Below are 12867 nucleotides of genomic sequence, written 5' to 3'. Positions count from 1 at the left end.
CTTTTATCTCTCACAAATGAGAAAAGTTTAAATTATTTTTACAGAAAAAAATCCTAATTATTCAGCCTTTAAGAAAAACGAGAGGCATTTTTCATTAGTCATATTATTATTATTATTATTAAATGTATTATCGTATGGTTATTTAATACATAAGTATATATTTGATGATGACATTATTATTGTAACTATTATTATTAATATTGATCCATCATGAAATACATAGGAGGCAGTGAATGGTGCGGCTCAACCAGCGATGGTTTCTTCCCTTTGGACAAAGACTTCTTTTATTTTCCTGGTTGTATAAGCCACTTCCAGGAAGATTCAGTCCCAGGTATTTTCTTTTTGTTTGAATAAAAACTTTCAATAATCCAGACTAACGGTGATGAAGATGCAGTGTCTCACCTTCTTTCTGAGGTCTCCACTGGAACTCCAGAACCACGTCATCGTGTCCCACAAAGGCATGAACGGGACTGTTGAGGTCCAGGATGCTCCACAGCAACAGACTGTTCTCTCTCCTCAGCTGAGGAACCATGACGGTGACCAGACCATTGGAGAATGGCTGAACACGCGAACACAAGAGGAACACGCAGAGGAACATAGAGAGGAACACGCAGAAGAACATGAAGAGGAACATGCAGAGGAACATAAAGAGGAACAAGCAGAGGAACATAAAGAGGAACACGCACAGGAACATAAAGAGGAACATGCAGAGGAACATAAAGAGGAACACGCACAGGAACATAAAGAGGAACACGCAGAGGAACATAAAGAGGAACACGCACAGGAACATAAAGAGGAACAAGCAGAGGAACATAAAGAGGAACACGCACAGGAACATAATGAGGAACAAGCACAGGAACATAAAGAGGAACAAGCAGAGGAACATAGAGAGGAACACGCAGAGGAACACGCAGAGGAACATAAAGAGGAACACGCAGAGGAACATAAAGAGGAACACGCACAGGAACATAAAGAGGAACAAGCAGAGGAACATAGAGAGGAACACGCAGAAGAACATAAAGAGGAACACGCAGAGGAACATAAAGAGGAACACGCACAGGAACATAAAGAGGAACACGCAGAGGAACATAGAGAGGAACACGCAGAGGAACATAAAGAGGAACAAGCAGAGGAACATAGAGAGGAACACGCAGAGGAACATAAACAGGAACACGCAGAGGAACATAAAGAGGAACAAGCAGAGGAAAATAGAGAGGAACACGCAGAGGAACATAAAGAGGAACACGCAGAGGAACATAAAGAGGAACAAGCAGAGGAACATAGAGAGGGACACGCAGAAGAACATAAAGAGGAACACGCAGAAGAACATAAAGAGGAACACGCAGAGGAACATAAAGAGGAACACGCAGAAGAACATAAGGAGGAACACGCAGAGGAACATAAAGAGAAACACGCACAGGAACATAAAGAGGAACAAGCAGAGGAACATAGAGAGGAACACGCAGAAGAACATAAAGAGGAACACGCAGAGGAACATAAAGAGGAACACGCACAGGAACATAAAGAGGAACACGCAGAGGAACATAAAGAGGAAAAAGCAGAGGAACATAGAGAGGAACACGCAGAGGAACATAAAGAGGAACACGCAGAGGAACATAAGGAGGAACACGCAGAAGAACATGAGGAGGAACACGCAGAGGAAGACAGAGAGGAACACGCAGAGGAACATAGAGAGGAACACGCAGAGGAACACGCAGAGGAACATAGAGAGGAACACGCAGAGGAACATAAAGAGGAACAAGCAGAGGAACATAGTGAGGGACACGCAGAAGAACATAAAGAGGAACACGCACAGGAACATAAAGAGGAACACGCAGAGGAACATAAAGAGGAACACGCACAGGAACATAAAGAGGAACAAGCAGAGGAACATAAAGAGGAACACGCAGAGGAACATAGAGAGGAACACGCAGAAGAACATAAAGAGGAACACGCAGAGGAACATAAAGAGGAACAAGCAGAGGAACATAGAGAGGAACACGCAGAAGAACATAAAGAGGAACACGCACAGGAACATAAAGAGGAACACGCACAGGAACATAAAGAGGAACACGCAGAGGAATATAGAGAGGAACACGCAGAAGAACATAAAGAGGAACACGCAGAGGAACATAAAGAGGAACACGCAGAGGAACATAAAGAGGAACACGCAGAGGAACATAGAGAGGAACACGCAGAAGAACATAAAGAGGAACACGCACAGGAACATAAAGAGGAACAAGCAGAGGAACATAGAGAGGAACACGCAGAAGAACATAAAGAGGAACACGCACAGGAACATAAAGAGGAACACGCACAGGAACATAAAGAGGAACACGCAGAGGAACATAGAGAGGAACACGCAGAAGAACATAAAGAGGAACACGCAGAGGAACATAAAGAGGAACACGCAGAGGAACATAAAGAGGAACACGCAGAGGAACATAGAGAGGAACACGCAGAGGAACATAGAGAGGAACACACAGAGGAACATAAAGAGGAACAAGCAGAGGAACATAGAGAGGAACACGCAGAGGAACATAAAGAGGAACACGCAGAGGAACATAAAGAGGAACAAGCAGAGGAACATAGAGAGGAACACGCAGAGGAACATAAAGAGGAGCACGCAGAAGAACATAAAGAGGGACATGCAGAGGAACATAGAGAGGAACACGCAGAGGAACATGTAAAGGAACATAGAGAGGAACACGCAGGGGAACATAGAGAGGAACACGCAGAAGAACATAAAGAGGAACACGCAGAAGAACATACAGAGGAACACGCAGAGGAACATAGAGAGGAACACGCAGAAGAACATAAAGAGGAACACGCAGAGGAACATAAAGAGGAACAAGCAGAGGAACATAGAGAGGAACACGCAGAAGAACATAAAGAGGAACACGCAGAAGAACATAGAGAAGAACAAGCAGAGGAACATAGAGAGGAACACGCAGAGGAACATGTAAAGGAACATAGAGAAGAACATACAGAGGAACACGCAGAGGAACATAGAGATGAACACGCAGAAGAACATAAAGAGGAACACGCAGAGGAACATAGAGAGGAACACGCAGAGGAACATAAGGAGGAACACGCAGAAGAACATAAGGAGGAACACGCAGAGGAAGACAGAGAGGAACACGCAGAGGAACATAGAGAGGAACACGCAGAGGAACATAAAGAGGAACACGCAGAGGAACATAAAGAGGAACACGCAGAGGAACATAGAGAGGAACATGCAGAGGAACATAAAGAGGAACAAGCAGAGAAACATAGAGAGGGACACGCAGAAGAACATAAAGAGGAACACGCAGAAGAACATAAAGAGGAACACGAAGAGGAACATAAAGAGGAACACGCAGAAGAACATAAAGAGGAACACGCAGAGGAACATAAAGAGGAACAAGCAGAGGAACATAGAGAGGAACACGCAGAGGAACATGTAAAGGAACATAGAGAGGAACACGCAGAAGAACATAAAGAGGAACACGCAGAAGAACATACAGAGGAACACGCAGAGGAACATAGAGAGGAACACGCAGAAGAACATAAAGAGGAATACGCAGAAGAACATAAAGAGGAACAAGCAGAGGAACATAGAGAGGAACACGCAGAAGAACATAAAGAGGAACAAGCAGAGGAACATAAAGAGGAACACGCAGAGGAACATAAAGAGGAACAAGTAGAGGAACATAGAGAGGAACACGCAGAGGAACATAAAGAGGAACATGCAGAGGAACACGCAGAGGAATATAAAGAGGAACACGCAGAAGAACATAGAGAGGAACAAGCAGAGGAACATTGAGAGGAACACGGAGAAGAACATAGAGAGGAACACGCAGAAGAACATAAAGAGGAACACGCAGAGGAACATAAAGAGGAACACGCAGAGGAACATAGAGAGGAACACGCAGAGGAACATAAAGAGGAACACGCAGAGGAACATAAGGAGGAACACGCAGAGGAACATAGAGAGGAACACGCAGAAGAACATAAGGAGGAACACGTAGAGGAACACGCAGAGGAACATAAAGAGGAACACGCAGAAGAACATAAGGAGGAACACGCACAGGAACATAGAGAGGAACACGCAGAGGAACATAAAGAGGAACACGCAGAGGAACATAAAGAGGAACACGCAGAAGAACATAAAGAGGAACAAGCAGAGGAACATAAAGAGGAACACGCAGAGGAACATAAAGAGGAACACGCAGAGGAACATAAAGAGGAACAAGCAGAGGAACATAGAGAGGAACACGCAGAGGAACATAAAGAGGAACACGCAGAGGAACATAAAGAGGAACACGCAGAGGAACATAAAGAGGAACACGCAGAAGAACATAAAGAGGAACACGCAGAGGAACATAGAGAGGAACATAAAGAGGAACACGCAGAGGAACATAAAGAGGAACAAGCAGAGGAACATAGAGAGGAACACGCAGAGGAACATAAAGAGGAACACGCAGAGGAACATAAAGAGGAACACGCAGAGGAACATAAAGAGGAACACGCAGAGGAACATAAAGAGGAACAAGCAGAGGAACATAGAGAGGAACACGCAGAGGAACATAAAGAGGAACACGCAGAAGAACATAAGGAGGAACACGCAGAGGAACATGTAAAGGAACATAGAGAAGAACATACAGAGGAACATGAATCATAAACATCTAAATGGATTTTGAATCTGTTGTCTTTAGTTCATTATTTTTTAAAGCATATAATCAGTAATCAAGAAACATGTTGTCCATGGTGATTTTTGGTCATTAACCCCTCCCTTTCACCGGGTGTGTGTGTGCCACGTTACGGTTGCGCCACGGCGTCCACTGCTGTTCGCGGCCATTTTAGTCAATCCTCTGGATTCCACTGTAAGCCACAGCATGTATCAGAAGCGTGTTGTCATGGCTGAATTTACGCGGCGAGTCTATTTTTGACACTTCACACACCCAGTATGTGTCAATTTCCGCAGTTCAGATATGAACAGCTTCCGGTATTTTTCAAAATAAAAGCCCCCGTGCTGATGTGCACTGCTAAACCGTGAAACATTATGTTGTGCACACGCACCCGGTGGAAAGGAGGGGTGATAGTTTAATCTTTATTACCTAATGGAGACTGATCAATAAAAAGTCACTCTTTGTTGTTTTAAACTTCTTTCAGGGCCGTTTGAGCCATTTCTTTACAGTGGAAGCTGTGGACCCCTGACCCTGGGTCAGAACACGCAAGGAACACACGAGGAAAACTGGAGTCTAAACTGGGTCTAGTGAATTAATCTAAAATTGCTACAGTTTTGTTTCCATGGTTACAATCTAATCGCTCCACCTCTGCCTGAACATGTGTAGACTCCGCCTACATGAGGTTCTGAGCATGCTCCAAGTCTTTGTTTGTTGATCTGAGCTGCTGGAAAACTGAATCTACGGCTCATTTCAGTAGGACGTCTTCATGAAAACCTTTAAATGGTTTAGTCACGATGTGGACGGTTTGGTGTTGGGCATCAGGTGGGACTCACCGTGTACCGGGCCTTCCAGACCGGAACCTGACAGGACAGGATGTTCAGGTACTTCCTGGGCTGACGGAAATCCCAGAACTACAGAAGAAGAAAGTTTACTGGAAATCAGCACTGAAGACAGCTGAGACGGATCTATATGTGTGGACGTCCCGCGCACCGCGTGTGTGTGTGTATGAGTGAGGGGACGTCCCACGCACCGTGTGTGTGTGTGTGTGTGAGTGTGTGGACGTCCCGCGGACCGTGTGCGTGTGTGTGTGAGTGTGTGGACGCCCGTGGACCGTGTGTGTGTGTGTGAGTGTATGGACGTCCCATGCACTGTGTGTGTGTGTGTGTGTGTGTGAGTGTGTGGACGTCCCGTGCACCGTGTGTGTGTGTGTGTGTGTGAGTGTGTGGACGTCCCATGAACTGTGTGTGTGTGTGTGTGAGTGTGTGGACGTCCCGTGCACTGTGTGTGTGTGTGTGTGTGTGAGTGTGTGGACGTCCCGTGCAGCGTGTGTGTGTGTGTGTGTGTGTGTGTGAGTGTGTGGACGCCCGTGGACCGTGTGTGTGTGTGTGAGTGTGTGGACGTCCCGTGCACTGTGTGTGTGTGTGTGTGTGTGTGAGTGTGTGGACGTCCCGTGCACCGTGTGTGTGTGTTTGTGTGTGAGTGTGTGGACGTCCCATGAACTGTGTGTGTGTGTGTGTGAGTGTGTGGACGTCCCGTGCACTGTGTGTGTGTGTGTGTGTGTGAGTGTGTGGACGTCCCGTGTAGCGTGTGTGTGTGTGTGTGTGTGTGTGAGTGTGTGGACGTCCCGTGCAGCGTGTGTGTGTGTCTGTGTGTGAGTGTGTGGACGTCCCGTGCACCGTGTGTGTGTGTGTGTGTGTGAGTGTGTGGACATCCCGCGCACCGTGTGTGAGTGTTTGTGTGTGTGTGTGAGTGAGTGGACGTCCCGTGCACCGTGTGTGTGTGAGTGTGCGGACGTCCCGTGCACCGTGTGTGTGTGTGTGTGTGTGTGTGTGGACGTCCCGTGGACCGTGTGTGTGTGAGTGTGTGGACGTCCCGTGGACCGCATGTCCTCACCCGGACGGAGTTGTCCTGGCTGGACGTGGCGAGGATGAACTCGTTGTCCGGGTGCCAGTCCAGGCCGTGGATCTTGGACAGGTGAGCCGCCACATACTCCACAGCCGTGTTGGGTTTCTGGTCAGGAAACGGAGAACTTTGATGAACCAAAGTTCCAGAAAACGTGCACTTGGTCTCACAGCAGACCCATAAAGACCAAGTCTGGCTCTGGGACCGAATCATCACAGCCTGGTTCATCTGAATAAAAGCAACAGATCTTTCCAGACTCACTCGTTTGTCCCAGATCCGGACGTCTCCATCGTGACTGGATGCCAGCAGGTTCTGGTTCTTCCTGTTCCACTTTACCTGAGACGCTCCGGCTGACCAGACGGAAGACAAAAAAATCCAGGGATCAGTTTTGAAAGTTCATAACCCGACCTGAACAGTTCTGAATCTGACCCAATACATGACAACAGAGAGTGGTGCATTCAGGAACACTTGAAAAGGCTGGTTTTTTATAAATATATAGTCTATGGATGGATGGAGGAGCTGAGTGGGTAAACTAGAAGATAACACACAAGTGACTCAAGATAAAAACTCTGTCCTACCAGTCTCCCGTTTAAGACTGAGATGTCTGAGTGTCCCTGAATGCATCAGACCCAGTGACGTCAGCCATTGGTGGAAGAAGTGGTGTAACCGGTAACTCACCAACAGCCGACAGCGCCACCGTCGGTTTCCGAGTGTCTCTGATAAAACAAACAAGTCAGGATTTAATTTAATTTGCTGTGTCCCTGAACGCAGCATCAGTCACTGACATCAGCCCCCCCACACAGACACTGGTTCAACTGGGTTAACCGGCCTCAACTGGATTAACTGGTTTAACTGGATTAACTGGTTTAACTGGTAAAACCCACCTGGTGTCCCAGATGTAGATGTAGGTGTCCACAGAGCTGGTGACCAGGAACTCCGAGTCGAACCAGGACCAGTCCAGATCACTGAGGACAAACCAGCCAATCAGAGTGAGTCCAGACGGCTTCACCTCCATCAGGTGTGTGTGTGTGTGTTCAGTCAGCTGGTACCTGATGACCCGAGTGTGTCCCTGTAGGGAGGTGTGGGCTTCTCCACAGCCGTCCTTCCACGAGTACAGATCCACACGCTGGTTACTCTGAAACACACAGGAAGCTGGTTCACTTTGTGGCGGATTCCATCACCACAGTAACAGATGCTGGGTCTGAGGGGGCGACAGGTGAAGTTTCTCAGCAGGTTTCCAGAGACTCACCGAGGCGGCGAAGACGTGGGACTCTGATCTGTGAGGGTTCCACTGGACCGTCCCCACATCCCACTTACTGTGACGTCCAATCTTACGGGGGGGCTCTGATGGAGCCTCCAGGTCCACCACGTACAGGAAGCGGCGGCTGGAGGACGGTGGCAACAAGCAGAAGACAGAAAAACCGTCTCAGGTACGAATCATAGGTTCACCATTTTTACCAAAACATGTCAGATCAAGATTTATCAACATATATGGACCCGGGTCCTGGGACCGCCATCAGGATCAGAACCTCCTTTCAGTCTCAGATCCTCCACCAGAGTCCTGGGAGCCTGAGGGACCTATTCAGTAACTCAGCTGTTCCCAGAACTGCTCTCTTATGGGTGGATTGTTTTCCAGGTTTCTCTTGGAGCCCCTTAGTAAATGTCTCAGATCCCAGATGTGAAGGATCCCAGCTCCACCACATCAGGCAGGTTCCAGAGGCCTGCACTACGAAGCGGGATCAACATGCCCCAGATTTCTCTCCGTACCTGGTTGACGTACCCAGACATTCAGGATCTGGATAAGTTGTAGTAGGAAGCTGGTTATTAACTCGGTAACTCCACCCAGGGTTTTCCAGTTAAGATTGGTGCGTGTTCACATAAAAGGGTGGTGTTTGGAGGTTCTGGTCCAATGGCAAACATGGACGAACTTGCAGAGTCGTGTGTTTTACCTTCTTGAAAAATAAAAATAATTTAAAAATAGAATTCAGGCTAAAAACAACACGGTTGGAATGCTGGCAGGAAACGTCCGACTACGTTGATGCGTAAGTTCGTCAGATGATCCATTTTAATTAATGGGACAGTATAAACTGACAGCACTCAGATCCCTGTAGGACAGCACCAACATTCCTGGGAATGCTTCATTTACGTCATATTTCCCAGTTCTTTAAAGGATCCCATGTGAGCACGTTATATGTTGGTATATCAGTTCCTTCACCATGAAGGTACGGATACTCGTACGTTCCATAACTCGGTGGTTCTGTACTGTTCCAGTAGGAGAAACCAGTCTGACCGTCCGGTTTGGAAACTTTCCAGCTATTCCAGGGTCATTTGAACACTTCCAAGGAAATGTATCAGCCAGGTCTGTAGCGGGAGGCTCCACATCCGACATGACCTCGTGTATGAAGACTTGACTTTGTCCATCTGACATCTCAGTAGCTTTCAGAGAAGCTGAAATAGCGTCACATGAATGCCTTGTAGCGTTTCAGTCCTCTTCTCAAGCGCTTATCCTCAAAGAACGTTGCTCACACTCAGCTCACCGATACTGCAGGGTTAGAGACATCATCTCATGACGGGAACATCCTTTCATGACGGGAACATCCTTCCATGACGGGAACATCCTTCCATGACGGGAACATCCTTCCATGACGGGAACATCCTTCCATGACGGGAACATCCTTCTATGACGGGAACATCATTCCATGACGGGAACATCATTCCATCACGGGAACATCATTCTATGACAGGAACATCATTCCATGACGGGAACATCCTTCCATGACGGGAACATCCTTCCATCACACGAACATCATTCCATCACGGGAACATCATTCCATGACGGGAACATCCTTCCATGACGGGAACATCATTCCATCACACGAACATCATTCCATGACGGGAACATCATTCTATGACGGGAACATCCTTCCATGATGGGAACATCATTCCATGACGGGAACATCCTTCCATGACGGGAACATCATTCCATGACGGGAACATCCTTCCATGACGGGAACATCATTCCATCACACAAACATCCTTCCATCACAGGAACATCATTCTATGACGGGAACATCCTTCCATGACGGGAACATCCTTTCATGACGGGAACATCCTTCCATCACACGAACATCCTTCCATGACGGGAACATCCTTCTATGACGGGAACATCCTTCCATGACGGGAACATCATTCCATCACACGAACATCATTCCATCATGGGAACATCATTCCATCACACGAACATCATTCCATGACGGGAACATCATTCTATGACGGGAACATCCTTCCATGACGGGAACATCCTTCCATGACGGGAACATCATTCCATGACGGGAACATCCTTCCATGACGGGAACATCATTTCATGACGGGAACATCATTCCATCACACGAACATCATTCCATCACGGGAACATCATTCTATGACGGGAACATCATTCCATGACAGGAACATCATTCCATCACGGGAACATCCTTCCATCAAGGGAACATCATTCTATGACGGGAACATCCTTCCATGACGGGAACGTCCTTCCATGACGGGAACGTCCTCCCATGACGGGAACGTCCTTCCATGACGGGAACATCATTCCATGACGGGAATATCCTTCCATGACGGGAACATCATTCCATGACGGGAACATCCTTCCATGACGGGAACATCATTCCATCACACGAACATCATTCCATCAAGGGAACATCATTCTATGACGGGAACATCCTTCCATGACGGGAACATCATTCCATGACGGGAACATCATTCCATCACACGAACATCCTTCCATGACGGGAACATCATTCCATCACACGAACATCATTCCATCAAGGGAACATCATTCTATGACGGGAACATCCTTCCATGACGGGAACATCATTCCATGACGGGAACATCATTCCATCACACGAACATCATTCCATCACGGGAACATCATTCTATGACAGGAACATCATTCCATCACAGGAACATCCTTCCATCACGGGAACATCATTCCATGACGGGAACATCATTCCATGACGGGAACATCATTCCATCACACGAACATCCTTCCATCACACGAACATCATTCCATCACACGAACATCATTCCATCAAGGGAACATCATTCTATGACGGGAACATCCTTCCATGACGGGAACATCATTCCATGACGGGAACATCATTCCATCACACGAACATCATTCCATCACGGGAACATCATTCTATGACAGGAACATCATTCCATCACAGGAACATCCTTCCATCACGGGAACATCCTTCCATGACGGAAACATCCTTCCATGACGGGAACATCCTTCCATGATGGGAACATCATCCCATGACGGGAACATCCTTCCATGATGGGAACATCCTTCCATGACGGGAACATCATTCCATGACGGGAACATCCTTCCATGACGGGAACACACACAGCTGAACAAGCAGAATCTACGTCATTGCAGGGCTCTTATGAAGACGCTTCAGAGCTGTTCTGCCCTCCGTCATCATGGGAAACGTGAGTTACGGAGACTTGGGTGACTCAACTTGTTCCTGATTCTACGGTTTTACTGGACAACTTCCGTCTCCTGCGGGCGGACAGAGCGGAGCCCAGCGGAAAGAGGAAAGGAGGGTCTAGCTGTGTTTGTAAATGTGAGGTGGTGTAAACCTGCACAGGTAAAGAGCAGCTGTGCAGCAGAGACATTGAACTGTTGGCGGTTAGCATGAGGCCATTTTATCCGCCACCAGAGTTCAGGTTATTGTGAAGCAGTGGACGTGCCCCCGTCTGCTATCACGGACGTAGCTCTGACATCCTGCTCTCATCACCAGCAGGATGCAGACTCAACACCTACAGGCCGTCTTCCTCATCTCTGGAGACTTCAATCACGCCTCTCCATCATCTGTTCTGCCAACATACACACAGTATGTTAGCTGTCCCACCAGAGACAATAAAATACTGGACTTGTTGTATGCTAACACCAAGAAGGCATATTCTGCACCCCCTCCCTCCTCTCGGGAGATGATCACCATATTATCCATCTCCAGCCGGTAAATAACCCTGTTGTACGGCTGGCTGTGGTCCCACATACGGGGAGGAGGTGGACAGCTGAGAGCCAGGAGGCTCTTAGGAGCTGCTTCAGCACCACCGTGTGGACGGAGCTCTGTGACCCACATGGGGAGGACATGACAGACTGCATAAACTTCTGTTTTGAGAACACTGCTCCCTCCAGGGTGGTGAGGTGCTTTGCTAGCAACAAGCCGTGAATTAGCCCTGATATTAACGCTCTCCCGGAGGAGACGAGGAGAGCTTTCAGATCAGGGAACAAAGAGGAGCTGAGAAGAAAGATCAGAGAGGGGGAGGCCAGCTACCAGAGGAGCAGCTGCAGCAGCAGAACATCAGGGGTGTGGAGAAGCCTGACAACTATCTCAGGCTTCAAAATGCTCCACTCACAGGCTGAGGGAACCTGAACTGGGTCAGTGATCTGAATCGGGATTTCAGTAGGCATGATCAAGCTTTGGAAGACCTCCCGTGTGGTACCTCAGCTCTGGTAGACCTCCAAGGTAGAACCCTCCATGGATCCACTGCAGTTTGTCCCTGGCCTGGCATTGGAGTGGAAGACTCAGTTATCCTCCTGCTGCACCGTGCTCTGGCTCACCTGGAGAAGCCCGGCAGCTCTGTGAGGATCTGGTACACATAAAAGATGGCGGCGCGTGTGCACGCAGCGGCTCAGGGCTCTCGGCTTTTGTTTGTTTTGTTCGTGTTTTTGTTGTTGCTCCAGTTACTAGAGGCATTAATTCAGTATGGCAGGGCTGAATTAATAAACTTCGGAAGAAACTGCCAACTTTACGCACACCCTGAGCCGGATTTTATACCACCAGAGGTCCTTCGAACCACCACGGCTTTCACCATCCCTCCACTGTGGCCTAGGAGACGGAGGAGACAACGTAAACAAAAGCGGGGTAAGAGGAGCGGGGCGCGTGCTAGGCTAAAAGCCGACCCACACCGACCAGCTCTTCCCAGTCTCTTCCTGACAAATGCTCGATCACTAGCCAACAAAATCGACGAGATTCGGCTGAGGATCGTCTCACGGAGGATGGACAGCTGTGTGGCCATCATTACGGAAACCTGGCTGGACTACAATACACCCAACACCGCGGTGGAGCTAGCGGGGCGCTCTTTGTTCCGAGCAGACAGGACTGCAGCCTCGGCTAAAAGCAGAGGTGGAGGGCTCGAACTCTACATCCATAACTCCTGGTGTACAGCCACACACACCCGGAACGCACTGCACATCGACCTGGAATATCTGGCTGTGAAATGCAGG

At 48.1% G+C, this 12867-nt stretch overlaps 1 protein-coding gene across 3 annotated transcripts in view; it reads right to left on the bottom strand.

Moving 5' to 3' along the window:
• The window catches only part of wdr59 (WD repeat domain 59), a 41614-nt gene that overhangs the window by 23017 nt on the left and 5730 nt on the right, over positions 1 to 12867 (bottom strand). For all 3 annotated transcript variants that reach the window (XR_006009459.1, XM_041978465.1, XM_041978485.1), the window contains exons 4-11: positions 7822 to 7957; positions 7622 to 7707; positions 7457 to 7537; positions 7251 to 7288; positions 6834 to 6922; positions 6564 to 6680; positions 5504 to 5581; positions 403 to 559 (exon numbers count right to left, since the gene is read on the bottom strand). Coding sequence is in view for 2 of the 3 variants with exons in the window: in XM_041978465.1 (XP_041834399.1) it covers positions 403 to 559; positions 5504 to 5581; positions 6564 to 6680; positions 6834 to 6922; positions 7251 to 7288; positions 7457 to 7537; positions 7622 to 7707; positions 7822 to 7957 (782 nt within the window). In the remaining variant the exon portion in view is untranslated. The remainder of the gene's footprint in view (positions 1 to 402; positions 560 to 5503; positions 5582 to 6563; positions 6681 to 6833; positions 6923 to 7250; positions 7289 to 7456; positions 7538 to 7621; positions 7708 to 7821; positions 7958 to 12867) is intronic.

The sequence above is a fragment of the Melanotaenia boesemani genome, chromosome 1 (assembly GCF_017639745.1).
Source record: "Melanotaenia boesemani isolate fMelBoe1 chromosome 1, fMelBoe1.pri, whole genome shotgun sequence".
NCBI lineage: Eukaryota > Metazoa > Chordata > Actinopteri > Atheriniformes > Melanotaeniidae > Melanotaenia > Melanotaenia boesemani.
This window is presented reverse-complemented; position numbering and strand designations above follow the sequence as displayed.